The sequence below is a fragment of the Pituophis catenifer genome, unplaced genomic scaffold (assembly GCF_029215685.1).
Source record: "Pituophis catenifer annectens isolate HBS135680 unplaced genomic scaffold, rPitCat1.0.hap2 SCAF_6, whole genome shotgun sequence".
Taxonomy (NCBI): Eukaryota; Metazoa; Chordata; class Lepidosauria; order Squamata; family Colubridae; genus Pituophis; species Pituophis catenifer.
Window position 1 is genome coordinate 56,787,573 of NW_027256886.1, and position 16,094 is coordinate 56,803,666.

General features: G+C 37.6%; 1 protein-coding gene across 1 annotated transcript in view; it reads right to left on the reverse strand.

Annotated features, from left to right (window-relative positions):
- Positions 1–4,904: 4,904 nt before the first annotated feature.
- Positions 4,905–16,094, reverse strand: part of CPXM2 (carboxypeptidase X, M14 family member 2) — a 100,328-nt gene continuing 89,138 nt past the window's right edge. Inside the window, exons 12-14 of the mRNA XM_070944870.1 lie at positions 15,101–15,240; positions 9,340–9,439; positions 4,905–5,203 (exon numbers count right to left, since the gene is read on the reverse strand). Coding sequence (XP_070800971.1) covers positions 4,932–5,203; positions 9,340–9,439; positions 15,101–15,240 — 512 coding nt within the window. The 3' untranslated portion in view covers positions 4,905–4,931. The remainder of the gene's footprint in view (positions 5,204–9,339; positions 9,440–15,100; positions 15,241–16,094) is intronic.

The window sequence follows — 16,094 nt, forward strand, 5'->3', positions numbered from 1 at the left end:
ATGTGGTTTAATGTTCAGGGTCTTGTTTAGGCTAAAAGACAAGCTATACCAGTGATGGCGAACCTTTTCAGCACCGAGTGCCAAAAAGACAGCCTGCATGCGTCTGGGCTGCAACCTGGAAGAGAAGCCGCCAGGGTGCATGCGCACGCCCGAAAATGAACTTCCAGTTTTCTGGCACGCATGCTTACACGACGATCAGCTGGCTGGCACGCCTGCTCATGCAGGAAAATGGAAGACTAGCTAGAGGATTGTCTACTTTCTGGCACTGCCTCATGCAAAAAGGCCAACTGATTGTCGCATGCGCACCAGAAACCCAGAAGAGGAACAGGTGACACTGTGCATGCCAGGCAACATGGCTCCACGTGCCACTTCGGCCACATGTGCCAAAGGTTCGCCATCACGGAGCTATACTATAATGTGATAGTATTATCACATTATAATGTGATTTTATAAGCTATACTATAATGTAATAATATTATCACATTATATCTCAACTGAAAAAAGATAGCTGCGCCTTTTTTAATCTCAATCATATTTTAAAGTAGTTCTCCTCAAAACATTACTTCAGCAATGCTTCTTTTCTATGATAGTCTAGATTTCCAGGTATTTAAGATACTTATATAAGGATTGGACCAGGGATGAAATGTAAAATTTGTTACTACCAATTCTGTGGGCGTGGCTTGGTGGGGGTGGGGGTTATGTGACTGGGTGGGCGTGGCCAACTTTTTTTTTTTTAACATTTCAAAGCATTTTTTCTACAACCTCTTCGGTCAAAGAGGTTGTAGAAAAAAAATGCTTTTAAAAGCCTCTGCCAATCAGGCAACACAGCTGGGATCGTCAGAGGCTTTTCAAAGCTTTTTTTTACCACCTCTTCAGCTAAAGAGGTTGCAGGAAAAAATGCTTTGAAAAGCCTCTGATGATCCCAGCTGAGCCACGCGATCATCAGAGGCTTTTTTTTTTTTTTTTTACTTTTAAAAGCATTTTTTCAGCAGAAGAATTTGTAGGAAAAATGTTTTTAAAAGTTAAAAAAAAGCGTCTAATGATTGTACGGCTCAGCTGGGCATGGGAGGGATGTGCAGGGATTTTTGCTACTGGTTCTCCAAACCACCACCTGCCATCGCTACCGGATCGGGCGATCCAGTCCGAACCGGGAGCATTTCACCCCTGGATTGGACTTAATAATCAAAATAATCATTTTTTATTCAAAAGTGCCACACAAGGCACTTTTACTGCTAACACTTTTACTGTTACTGCTAACTATTCATTTATAATCCTAAATATGTGTAATTTAAAGGAATTATCATTACTTTCAGCAGATTTCACTTTGGGATCCACGTGTATTTGAATCCATATGTATATTTCTTAATAGAAATTTTTCTGTTTTTCATTAAATCTGTGTAGAAAATGTTGACACTGAAATATATAGTCTCATACAATATATTACAAATATTGATACTTAAAAAAATAATTTTAAAAATGAACATAATGTACTCAATTATTTAACATCTAAGCATTTGTATGATGGTTGGTATATTGAAGTATTTAATGCAATATAGCAACTTAAATAGACCATAACATCTGAAATAATAATCACATCTGAAGGCTTGTAAATTTCTTGTCTTCTTTTCATTTATTGGTAATGTTAACTCTTATATCTTATCCAGACAACTAATTACAAACCAGGGATTAATATACAGAGCCCAAAAGATATAAGATAATATAGATGACTCATGCCCAGCATATAACAATACATTACATATACCTTCTAGTTGATGGGATGTGAAAATAATATGTTGTTTGGACTTGGATAAAAATAACATTCTTATCTCCACACACTATTTTTAGGCAACATGGAAAACATCAGATGAATTCTTCAGTAAAGGGAAGTTGGACAGAAAGTTAAAATTGATTTAAGGGCAATATAGAGATATCTCAGTTGTTTTGACCTACAGAAGTAAGCTAGTGGAGATTACTGAAATTAGAAAGGTAAGTATCTTTTGCATCTTATATAAATTTTCATAATGCATATCCATCTCCTTAAGCAAGAAGGTTGACAAATTCATTAGATGAGCTGATAAAAACACTGAGCCATTAAATCCTTAAGAGCCTTGGTACTACAGTGGTTTAAAGCACCCTGTTATTAACACAGCTGCCTGCAATTTACTGCTGGTTCGAATCTCTCCAAGGCTCAAGGTTGACTCAGCCTTCCATCCTTTCTAAGGTAGGTTAAATGAGGACCCAGTTGTGGGGGCAATAAGCTGACTTTGTATAAATATACAAAAGTATGAAGGCTATTGCTTAACGCACTGTAAGCCGCCCTGAGTCTCCGGAGAAGGGCGGCATATAAATCAAATTAAAAAAAAAAAAATCAGTACACCTCATGATAAAATCTGATAAACACCTGATAAGGGAGTTAGAGGAATGAGTAGAAATGATTTAAGTAGTCTATACAAAAATCTAAGTTCACATACCACGCTAAATAAATGTCTTCAGAACAAGGCAGCAATCCACTAGTAACCAATTCTGACAAATGATGGTGAATTCAGGTAATAAAGCCTGCCTGAATGAGAACAAGTCTTCGGAAACATAGGATTCTTGACTCACATCTGCACTGCTGCACGATTGCATTAAACATAATGGATTCGGTGCCTTCAGGCACAGTTTTAATGTTTAGAATCTCTCTTGACATGTAGAAGGAAAACAAAGCAATTTAATTCTACATTCTAACCTTTTGCAAAGATATTTGAATACAAGAAATTATATGATGCCAAGAATGTTTGTTTACAATGATTCAGCCAAGGATTTGGTTACTATTTTAACTATATTGAATGGGCATATTTTAAGTAGTTTCCTATCTAGAAATTCCATAAAGCAGACACCATATGTGAAAGCATTTATGCATAAATTCATATCTGTCCTATTTCTGTCCAACTGTTATCTGTCTGTCTTTGTAGGGCTCATACATTATCATAATATAAACTGTAGGAATGTTACAGGCAGAGACTGAGTAGAGCAATTTAGGGAAATAAGATGCACTGACCAGTGCGGGAACCAATAAGGGTGTGCTATATGCTGTAGAAAATATTTTGTGTCAAAACTAGACCTACTTATCCATCACTTCCTTGCTGAAAAGTGGTAGTTGATATTTCTTAATGAGCTGGCCAAGATTTTTTTTAGGTTCCCTTGCTTTTTAAAACCAGAAAATATTAATTATGGAGGAGAAACTGATTTAAATATTGAACTATGGTGTTGTGAACAACTGCTTTTCAAAGAGTGAGGAATGCTACAATCATGTGAAGGAATACTTTTAATAGCACTATAGCAATAGCATTTAGACTTATATACCACTTCACAGTGCTTTACAGCCCTGTCTAAGCGGTTTACAGAATCAGCCTATTGCCCCCAACAATCTAGGTCCTCATTTTACCCACCTAGGAAGGATGGAAGGCTGAGTCAACCTTGAGCCTTGTGAGATTCAATCTGCCAAATTGCTTGCAGCCAGCAGGCAGCAGATGTAGCCTGCAGTATTGCATTCTAACCACTGTGCCACTGCAGGTCTTAACTCTACTATTGTCAATTACAGAGGTAATTAACTTTTGTCCTTCTCATATAGTATTGCATTCTTGCTCTGATGACCAAAAACAGTAGACCTATGTGCATAGATCACCTTCTGCATATTCTAATTTAAGCCTCACATGGCTGAATGTATAATTAAGCTGAAATATACCGTTTTTGTCAGTTGATTTGAAATCGTCTATAGTAGAACCTGTGCTAGTTCATTTTCAGAACAGACTCAGTCTCTGATGTTGGAGTTTTCAAATGATAAACATCTTATTTGATCAAGCCAACTTCAGTCCACTGCTAGCTATATTGAAAACAGGAATGTGGTAGGTTCCTTCTCAGAATAGAAAGGGGTCATTTTTTCTTCCAACACTTAGCTATATATACCACACGAAAATGTCACCACTTTCGTGTGGTTTTAATGGAACACCTAGAAAAAAGACTCTGGTTCAATAACTGAGATCTTGAACTAAAAAGATAAGAAAATGGTAGATGATGAGAAAGTTCCCAGCCTAATACCCTGGAAAGCTACTACTAATAACAAACTGACCACAAAGGGCTTATTGTATATACAGGAAACAACACATTAAATGACTGAGATGCTAGCAGATCTGAAGATTATTTTTTCCTTACATAGAATGGTTGCTACATATTTGCAAACTGTATTTACAAAATGACTGCTATATTGGATTTAGCCAATTATAAAAGTTTCATTTACTGAAAAACAAAATGGCTAATTACAGCACAAAAAAACATTCTAACAAAATAGGAAATACACAATGATTGCTATTCATTGCTTTACTTAAATAAACTGTAATAATTCAGAGCATTTAGTGCACTATCATAAGATTAGTAAAGTAATAGAGCTAATTAATGATATAACTCAAGCATGTTGCATGTCCACGATCAATATCCTACTTGCAGTGATTTCATTTTTTTTGTAATTGACTGTAAATTGAATGTAATTTTAATCTTCATAAGAATATAACAAGATAGACAATCATTGCATAATAGCTTTTTTTTAAAAAAAAAAATCATAGTAAGCCAATTATCCTTTAGTTTATTAGTCTGGATTGCTTTCCAGGTCTTGGTGATATTTTCCATTTGGATTAGAGATACTATATAGATACTCATCACTTTGTAGTATCTTTCTAGAGGACAGCCTCTTAATTCCAATAATTTCACAAGAATTTACAAATCTAAACATTGAACTGTGAATTCAAAAATATTCTTCAAGGTACAATTCTTAACAGCAACATGAATAAAAAGCACATGTTAAAAATATTTACCAATATAAATATATATATATATATATATTCTACTACAAAAATGGGTTTCAGTTTAAGGGTAAAATTTTGATAGAATATTTGTTACATTGCAGAAAGCAATCTATATTGCTGGCGTCTCTGCCTTGCTCGCTGTCTGAGCCTGCGAAGTGAGAGACTCATTGGCTGCTTTCCAAATTTCTCCATGATCTCTTTGATTCGGGCCAAATTGGTTTTGCTGATGGTGAAATCACAGTGGGTTGCACCCATGTCATATCCTACGGCACAATTTTTCATGGACGTAGTGTAGCCCTCGGCTTTTACGCTGACCACATATTCGCCTGGATTTAGAAGCCGCCAATAATCTCCATTGTTTGCTGAGGAGGAATCAAAGAATAATAAAATATTGAAATACATTTTTCATTCAGTACCATCTGGTTTTTTGTTTTTGTTTTTAATCTAAAGCCTTACTTTTGCTTAAATATTTGATGATCGCTCTAGGATTGCTACTAAGGATTGGTATAGGAATTAATTATTTCTCAGGCTTAGTTGCTTTTAATCCTGGAAATATTTCACCAACCTTTTAATGTGCAGCGCAATCATATATATTAAATTAACTTTATTAAACTATATGTTTCATATTCTCTGTTCTGCAATTAGTGAGAATATATGAGAGGCTTTTAGAAATCATTTTGTATGCCACAAGTAACAGTGGGATTTGGATGCCTTTATAATAATCCATCTATCTGACAACATGAAGGGTTGGGGGCATTGGTCTCCACATTGCAATATTATGATTTTTTTCCTTCTGTTTCTTCTTGCTAAACTAATCTGAACCTAGATTGAACTAAACAGAAATATATAATTAAATTCCTAATGTTAAAACTGTTGTATACCCTTTACTGACAAGGATATTTCAATTTCAGTGATAGGAAGTCAAATGGTAGAGTTCCAAGTAACAGCCCAACAAAAATCTAGATAGTAAATCTAAATAGAAATCTAAATAGTAAGGCAGACTTAATGATTAATCTTTTTTTTTTTAAAAAAAAGGATGACAGTCAAACATTTTGTGTCTAGAACGGTGCCCCGCCCCCACCTTTTGGGCACCAGGGACCAGTTTCACGGACAGAGGTTTTCTTGCAGATCAGAGGGGGCATAGTTTCACATGATGCCTGCATCCCATGGATGGGGCTTCGCTTGTTTGCGCAGCCCAGTTTCTGGCATGCCACGGCCCAGTGCTGGTCCATGAACCAGGGGTTGGAGTTGGGGACCCCTGGCCTAGAAAAATCCTAAATCAATGTCCTGCACAATGAATGAAATGACACATGCTGCATATTTGCCTGGTTCATTTTTGTCTGTTGTTCATGAAGGAAAGGGAAGATAAGACACCTGTGCAAAATAAAAACCAACTCAGATGATAGTTAGAAACAGGTCTAGGACAACTCACCATGGCTGATTCACCCTGGCCAATTTACCCCATCTATCTTGCCACAGTCAATTCACTTAACCCAACTCACCATGGGACAATTAAATGCAGGATAACCCAAGAGAGGGACAAGTGAATTGCAGTGGGGCTTGTCTTGCTTTGGGTCTGAACCTTCTCAGATTAGAAATCCTCAAGGCTGGGGTGAGCCAGAACATGGAGTCACTAGTCCCCGTTGTCCTTCTCTTGAGTTATCCCACATCGAATTTTCTCACAGCAAGTTATTCTGCAGCAGGTTGTCCACAGTGAGTTATCTGGGACAAGTCATCTAGGAAAAAATGTCCCAATCTGGGCAGAAGCAATATAATTTTATTATCTTTGCCATTCCCAGTGGAACCATCTGTTGGACTAGAGGGTTTTGGGATGACAAATTATATATAGATGATATCCTAGGCACTAAAACAAAGCAGTTACAGACCTTGAGATCAATTGCAAGGATCAAACTATGATCCTTTTTTTTTCCTTGATGAATATTTATCCTGCCTGTTCTCTGACATCTTACATGGGCTTTCCTTTAATATATCTTCACAGTAATAACCCATTGGCATAATTGAGCTAATATAAAGTGACAATAAATTATGCAGAGTATATCCTGCTCCTAGTTTTCCAACACCAGAAAAACTAACCTGACATTTTGTCTGCAAACTGTATGCGTGAAAGAGAGAAAATGAGATTGAATACAGTTGTGGTATTTCTCATTCTGTTTCCTGAAAAAAGTCAGTTGATGGACCACTATAATGAGGTGAATTACTAAGTTTTCAGATGTCACAAATGTTTTAAAATAAAAACTGAGACCATTTTTTGAAAACTGCATCTATTATACTAAGCAATTTTATGATGGGCAGCTAAATTCTAGTCTAATAACTATGATTGGCCTATGATACAAACAATACATGCAAGAATATATATTGATGCAAATCTAATGTCTACCTTGGATTTGGGTACTATGGAGCGTTAACTTGTATGTGATTTTTTTTAAAAATTTGATTTATATGCCGCCCTTCTCCGGAGACTCAGGGTGGCTTACAATGCGTTAAGCAATAGCCTTCATACTTTGGTATATTTATACAAAGTCAGCTTATTTATTTATTTATTTATTTATTAGATTTTTATACCGCCCCCTCTCCCAAAGGACTCGGGGCGGTGAACAGCCAAAGTTAAAAACATACAATATAAACAATTAAAATACGTTTAAAACAGAATTAAATCTAAAATGGCTCCCCAATTTAAAACGCCTTACCCATACCCCTATAAATAAGACGAATTTAAAATTTAAAAATTTAAAATTTCCACATTTAAAAAGGGGGAAGATTTAGGCCAGGCCAGCTTGATAAAATAGAAAAGTCTTAAGCGCGCGGCGGAAGGTGCGCAGATCCGGGATCCTACGTATCTCCGGGGGGAGCTCGTTCCAAATCGTAGGTGCCCCCACAGAGAGGGCTCTCCCCCTAGGGGCCGACAGCCGACATTGTTTGGCCGACGGCACCCGGGGGAGCCCCTCTCTATGGGAGCGTACTGGCCGGTGGGAGGCTATTGGTGGTAGCAGGCGGTCCCGTAAATAACCAGGTCCTAAGCCATGGAGCGCTTTAAAGGTGATAACCAAAACCTTGAAGCGCACTCGGAAGACCACCGGGAGCCAGTGCAGCTCGCGCAGGAGAGGTGTCACATGGGAACTCCATGTCGCTCCCATCACCACCCGCGCGGCCGCACTCTGCGCCAGTTGGAGCCTCCGAGTGCACCTCAAGGGGAGCCCCATGTAGAGAGCGTTGCAGTAGTCCAGACAAGAAGTAACGAGGGCATGAGTGACTGTGTGTAGGGAGTCCCGATCTAGATAGGGACGCAACTGGCGGATCAGGCGAACCTGATGAAAAATCCTCCCGGACACGGCCGTCACATGCTCTTCTAACGACAGCCGTGAATCCAGGAGGACACCCAAGTTGCGAGCCCTATCTGTGGGGGCCAATGATTCGCCCCCAATAGTCAGCGATGGCACTAGCTGACTATATCGGGACGTCGGAAACCACAGCCACTCGGTCTTGGATGGGTTGAGCCTGAGCCTGTTCCTCCCCATCCAGATTATTCCCCCCACAAACTGGGTCCTCAATTTACCTACCTTAGAAAGGATGGAAGGCTGAGTCAACCTTGAGCCTGGTGAGATTCGAACTTACAGTAATTGCAGACAGCTGGTGTTAATCACAATGCTATTAGTCTGCTGAGCCACCAGGTAATAATACAAATTGGCATATATACACATGTTTTTCTGAAGATTGCATTATTTTGACAGTGAGATTAAAAATAGATTCCATAGGCAACATTTACCTATCGTGAATTTTGCTATATAAAAAGAAGCTGTATTGTGTATATTAAACATATAATTTTCTGTGATATTCAGTACGACATGTATAGTGAATTTCCATCAGGAGATATTATTCCTCAAGAAATCAGATACAAATGGAGCACTGGATGCAGTGATTAATTTTGCCACATATACCACTATGCTTGTTTATTGTTGACTACAATAGCATGGGCTATTGCAAAGAAATCACAACAGTATATTAGCCAATTATGTTTTATTTTTCTGTATATGGTTGAGAGCATCGGGAATTGTCTTGAAGGTAGGAGGAACAGCTGCTATCAAGGCAGATTAAATAAGAGGGACTTGAGTCTGGGCCAAGAAAAAAAAAAGTGAGAAGACATCTCTGACAAGGATCTTCTATCTCATATGAAGCGAGGAAAGAGACATTCAAGATTCTGTTGCTATAATTGTTGCAATAAAAGTTGTCCTGACCAATATGGCATTGGCTTAATAGATTGGTCTATCTTGTTGGGCTGGCAAGAATAGGGCTACTTAACTTGAAAGGTTTGTGCATGCCACTAGCTTGATGTTCAAATAGTTGGGCTAGTGTCTGTTTTAGCGCCTTGGCTACAATCAGTTAAATGATCCCTTAATAAAATAGGTTTGTGTAAATCAGTGTTGGCTGTTTTGGTTGTCCTTTTTTTCATTTTCTTTTTATAACAAAAATGTGTATTTACCTGTGCGGACATCATGGTTCACCCCTTCTATGGAAATAATGGCATTTGGAATTCCCTTCCCATGTTGATCCTTGACTATGCCTTTAATTCCACGATGCACCTGATGGTGAAATAATAGGGACAAATAAGGATCAGCATCAATACAAAAAGGAGTTACCTGCTGATGACTGTTTTTCAAAGCTGTATATTTCATTGTGGGCTAAAGACTTTAATGTTTACATAAAAGGAAAAGAATCTTTGGCATGGGCAGTTATAACAAATATCCTCCTCCCCAGTGGTGGGATTCAGCCAGTTCTCACCACTTTGGGAGAACTGGTTGTTAATTTTCTGAGCAGTTTGGCAAACTGGTTGTTGGAAGAAATCATTAGGGCAGAGAACTGGTTGTTAAATTACTTGAATCCTACCACTGCTCCTCCCCTCCTCTCCTCCTCCTCCTCCTCCTCCTCTTCTTCTTCATCATCATCATCATCATCTCAAGGATTAGGAGGTCCCCAATGAATAAACAGCTTCAGAACATTTGACATTAGGGCTATTTTAGAGGGGAAAAAAAGAAATACTGAGATATCAAATGGATGAACCATCTTAGGAATTACAGTGTGATATTAGAATATTTTAGACAAACCTGTATGCCTGACTTGTTATTATTTGTTCCTTCCTGCTAGGTTAGCATGCTAGCCATATTATCTTTGAGTTTTGGTTGGTGGATTGAAGCAATTTGATTTACTGGGCTACATGATCCTGATTGATCCTGCTCTCTCTTCACTCCCGTTCAATTCAGCTTGCTGTGAATGTTTTCTTACAAGGGCATTTTCAGTAGTTTGTATGTTTTTGGGGCAGGGGGAATTTAAGGTCTGGTATGGAATGCAGCCTGCATGTGTATGGAGGAAGGTACCTTTTACCACTAAACTCACATATGTACCTACAACTGAGGATTCTGTGCACAATCTCCAAAAAGGACTTCATTCAAAACTGTAATAAGGAATACAAATTTAGGATTACCAAGAAAAGTTTGTAGTGTTATACGAATAGATTCACAACACCACATAAGTCATTTAGTCCAGCCCCTGCTAAAGTATTTCAGACCTAGGCAAAAAATAGTGCTCTGTTGCAGCTGAGATGCAAAATAACATATGTAAATATAGGCAAAGGACATAACTATGGATGCAGAGAAAAAGAGAATACATATGTAGAAAAGCAGGGGCAATAATGCTGAGGATTTGTAAGAATGGGATATATGTACTTCACAGGTTTCCATCAAGGTCACATATTCAATCTTTGCAAATCCATCTTGACTTGATTTTAATGGGACCCCTGAAATATTAAAAGAGAACCGGTCTGGTGTAGCTCTTAAGGCACCAGGCTAGAAATCAGGAGACCGAGAGTTCTAGTCTTGACTTAGACATGAAGCCACTTGGATGACCTCAAGCCAGTCATACTCTCAGAATATTATCAGTCTCAGAATATTAAGAATGCAATAGTATTTTTTTTTAAAAAAATCTTGCCATGAAAACTACAGGGACTAGAGGGCACAATAATAATAATGCCATCAAAGATTAACCATTTGCGATCCCACGTTCTTGGAAAGGAGTCAATAGGTAAGCAAAACTGTCAGATCCAGCCTAAACATCTGGCTGGCTATGCGACCAACCAGAATAATACTGCAATAATAATACTGCAATAATAATAATAATAATAATAATAATAATAATAATAATAATAATAATAATAATAATAATAATAATACCAAAAGAGTCTGTTCAGTTCAAGTAATTGGAGGGCAGTCTATAATAAGCTCAGAAATAAGAAGCAACATGGAATTTGGGAAACACTTAAAAAAGCTGCAAGTTGCTTGAAAGTCACAAAATTTGATTCACTGTTTCAAAGATTTTGTGGCCTTGATCTGTGAATTTGCATAGCCATATTGAATATATCATTCAAACTCTTATTAATAATAGAATGACCTGCATTATATTATGTTTGGAACATAATAGCGATATAATGTAAGTCATTAAACCTCACATTTATAGGTCTGCTGTAATGATTTGCAATTAAATAACTTGTTACTGAGTTAATAGAACTTGATCCTGAGTTTCCTCTCTAGTTCAACTTATTACGAAAGATTGAACTATAAAATAATGATTTAAATATATATAGATAAGCAGATAAATTGTTATTTGTATATTCCGTACCAGCTTTGAACCATCATCTTAAAAATATTGCCAAGGTCAGAGATATAAGAAGCTATTAAACCCACTTTAAGATATGGGTTAGACTTACTTATAGAAAATAGCTTTTTTGTCTGAACTAAAATAGCTTCATTTTGGGGGTGGGGCGATGAGAGCGGGGAAGAAAATAATTTGATATTACTTTTGAAGGGTAAAATTTTTCATTCATGCCAATACAAACTGAGTATATTTAACATTTCTCTGGGAAAGCATCACCAAACAAACAAGAACATGGATAACTCTCCAAAATCATAAGGATTACATGAGGAATAAGCAAGCAGCAGAGAACAAGTTGTGGTTAAGATAAACAATCTCTTCTCTTTCTCACATTTAGTCTCTAAACTTTAAGACCATTTTTTATTACAATTCGCTGACAGAACCTAACAGATTCAATCATTCAGTCTAAACTAAGTTATACCTAGTTAACACTTAAATGGGAGATCATGAAGGTCTAGCTGCAAGCTAGATTGGAAGCTAAGGAAAAAAATAACAGAAGCACATAAGAGCGAATCACATCCTATCGCCGCCAAGAAAACTACATGGATATCCACGTAATCACCAGGATGACTCAGCTCAAAAGAGACTTCATTTTGTCATTGCTTATGGAGCCATCAGGGAAGTGCGAACTTAAAAACAAGCAAATCAAAAAAGTGATAATTGAGAATCTTAGTTGCCATGGAATGCAATGTGATTGCTGATGAAAAAAAAAATCAGCAATAATCCCTTGTAAAGATTGGGAAAATAGAGGATTTGTAACAGCAGGGTTTTATATTGTGACAGTTTGCACTGTTCCTTACCAATGGGCATAAAGTCGTTCAACACTACAAATATATATATATATATTTATATATATATATATGTATATATATGTAGGTCTTTGGTTATTCGGGTCTTCTCCCACGTAAAATTGGAAGTGTCTTGGCGACGTTTCGACGAAGTCTCATTCGTCATCTTCAGGCTGGTGTTCTCGGCTTCGTGCTTCCAGGAGCAATGTGAGATCGCAGCTGTCTCTTCCTTTTAACTGCTAGTGGGGGTGTGAGCTGATTGGGTGGGGACTTGGCTGTGCTCTGATTGGATGGGGGGTTGGTTGTGCTCTGATTGGCTGGGGGTGTGTTCTGTTTGGGTGGGGGCTTGGTTGTGCTCAGCTTAGTCTGAGTTGCAGGGGGATTTGAGCTGGTGAGCTGCGTTGTTGTTGTTTGGCTTCGTGTTTGTGGCCATGCGAGCTCTTCATGGTGGGTGTCAGTCTGCTTCATGTATGGATTGGAGGGGTTTAAAGTGGCTAATGATGCAGCTGCGGTCTGGCTTCTGGTCCTTGGTCGTGGCTCATTATCAGTGTGGGTTTGAGTCTGCTTTCTGCGTGGATGTGTGGTGGTGACATCCTGTGTGGCTCTCGTGAGTGTGGGTCTGGTGTCATTCGTCGTGTTAGGGACTCGTTTGTCAATAAGGGCGGGTTTCCAAATGGCTGGTAGGCGGGAGGTATCGTCTCGTTTGTTCATGCTGTGTGGGCGTTTTTCCCAAACGTTCACCCAAACAGAACACACCCCCAGCCAATCAGAGCACAACCAACCCCCCATCCAATCAGAGCACAGCCAAGTCCCCACCCAATCAGCTCACACCCCCACTAGCAGTTAAAAGGAAGAGACAGCTGCGATCTCACATTGCTCCTGGAAGCACGAAGCCGAGAACACCAGCCTGAAGATGACGAATGAGACTTCGTCGAAACGTCGCCAAGAAACCTTCAATTTTATGTGGGAGAAGACCCGAATAACCAAAGACCTACATACAAACACCCGCGAAAACCTGAGAAAACATATATATATATATATATATATATATATATATATATATATATATATATATATATATATATATATATATATATATATATATATATATACATGTATATATATGTACATGTATATATGTACATGTACATACATATATGGAGACCTGTCCCAGGTTGTGGTGGCACTGGGAGGACCCATGGGGACTGCAGTCACATAGCACCTCAGTTTGCTTCCTACTGATATCTCTGAGTCTTTCCTCACTAACTAGTCTGAATAGCAGGGAGAGGAATGGCAGTGGAGGAAATTGGCTAATGACAACTCTGATCATTCTCACAGTAGCCCAACTGATGTTGCCTCCAAAGGGACAAGCTATGATAGATTTTATACACCTTGAAGCTATGATGGAATAGTGCCAGCTAAAGAGGGAAATGTGTCTATCGCATAGATAAATTTCTTTCTTCAGCTGGCACTATCCCAACTAAAGCAGTATTCCAGTATTTGAGGGGCTGCCACAAAGAAGAGGGTGTCCACTTATTTTCCAAAGCACCAGAAGGCAAGACAAGAAACAATGGATGGAAACTAATAAAGGAGAAATGTAACCTGGAATTAAGGAGAAACTTCATAACAGTGAGGATAATTAACCAATGGAATAGCTTGCTTTCAGAAGTTGTGGATGCTTCATCATTGGAGGTTTTTAATAAGAGACTGGACAGCCCCTTGTCTCAAATATGGTCTCTTGCTTGACCAGGGGCCTGGACTAGAAGGCCTCCAAGGTGCCTTCCAGTTCTATTCTGATTGATTGATTGGTTTCCTAATGAACTGGGGATGAAATGAAGCAGAACATGCAACCAAAACAGAAGGATGGCTTTATCAAAGTTTTATTGTGTCATGATAAAGTGGAGAAACGGTCTTTTACATTCCTGGGTAAAAGAGCAAATGGGGACAGGTTCTCTGTTGTTTTTGTTTGTTGAATTGTGATGTGTGTATTGTCTTCATTTTTATTTGTTAATGATAGTTTTCAAGCTGTGTGCTAAAGACAATGTGGCTTTAGTTTGTTGAAAATTGCTGACATCTGATCAAATGCAAATACAGCCATTGTGCAATGTGTTAGATTCCTCAGCCAGTAATCAGAAAAATGTAGATTTTGTGTTGTTGTTTATGGGAAGTGTTCAAGAAAATCAAGCTGTGTATTGCTTTTTGCTAAGGTTTCTGTGGCTGTATCAGCAAACTGGGGGAAAAAAAGCTTGTTTAAAATTTTGCTTCCTGCAGGATTTTAAATATGCCACAAAAAATAGCCCTTTGGCAACATTTCTATGTAGGTTGGATAATGTGCATTATTATTAAGATGGGTTACCCATATACTTACTAGGGTAAAAAATAAGAGAACAAAGAGCTTATTTTGAATTCCTACTGTCCCTCTATGACTGATCACTCAAAACATGAAGTGTTTATCCATAGCCCAAATCCAAATACTTTTTTTATTTAATGCACAATAAGGCATTTAAAAAACAACAGCCCTGATATCCAGCAGAACTGGTTATTGGAAGAATTTTCCCTCTTATGTATTTATGTATTTCTGACTAGTGGTGAAGCATGCTGATTCACATCAGAGGCCAAAATGTCTACTTGTTTAAAAACTAAAATATTTCTGCTCCCAGAGATAAACAAATCTCACACATTCTTGTTATGAATTGCATTGGAAACAGATCCAAACTTTACCAGCCACATTGTTTTGCTACCGGTACTTACCTGTTCCATGAAAACAATAAGTGACTCCCGATTATTTTCCCATTCTTCTGGTAATTCACTTTCATGAGGGTATTTATCACAGCCAACGTATATAGACAATTCAAAACAATTTGTATGTAGATAGCTAAAGTCATTTATGCCTGTAAGTGCAATGATGAGAACAAAAAAAAAAAAGAAACTGTCATTTCTTCTAAGAAGAGTCATTTTTTAAAAAAAAAAATTAAGCATTTATCTTAATAGTTACAAATGGACTTGGTATTTCTAGAAAATATGTGTATTTTAAAATATATCAGTAACTTAACTAAAAGGAAGTCACATAATATGAAATCAGCATTAATATTTTTATAGTGGAACATTAAATTAGGGTCATAAAAATATGGCTATGATCTGGCATGTAAATATCTTGCTGTTATAGATATGAGGACATATTCAGAGCCAAATCTGAAGCAAGTTCAAAACCAATATCTAATGTAAAACATATCTAGGAAACTGCAGACTTCTTTTTTACTACCACATTCTTCAGAGGTTCAAAAGCTGTATTTTCTTAACCAGAGTATATTACAGATTAATGGTTGAGAATGCAACAAATCATATTCTGGTTAAAAAAGTACTGCAAAAAAAAAAAGTTTCTTCAACTAAGCTGATATTATTAGAGGAACAGTATTCAAAAAATTTAAAAAAGAAGAAATTCTCAAGCTCTTAGATTTAAAATAGCCATAACAGAAATCCAGCCAGGGATCAACACTTTCAACAGAAAATGTATTTTGAGTGCTAGCTATCCATCATGCATATATTTGTAATAAATCTTTTTCTAACACTCTGATCAAGACATGTAGAACTTAGACTATGAGCAAAGATGACTCTTAATCTTTTCTCTTAACTTCTAAACTTCAACTTGGCTCTCCCCAGATGGATTTGAAGGAAGGACAAGGATAATTTCTCCCTTCTCTTCATTGTTTCTCATCCTTAAAACCTTCTGTTATTTTCCTTGAAA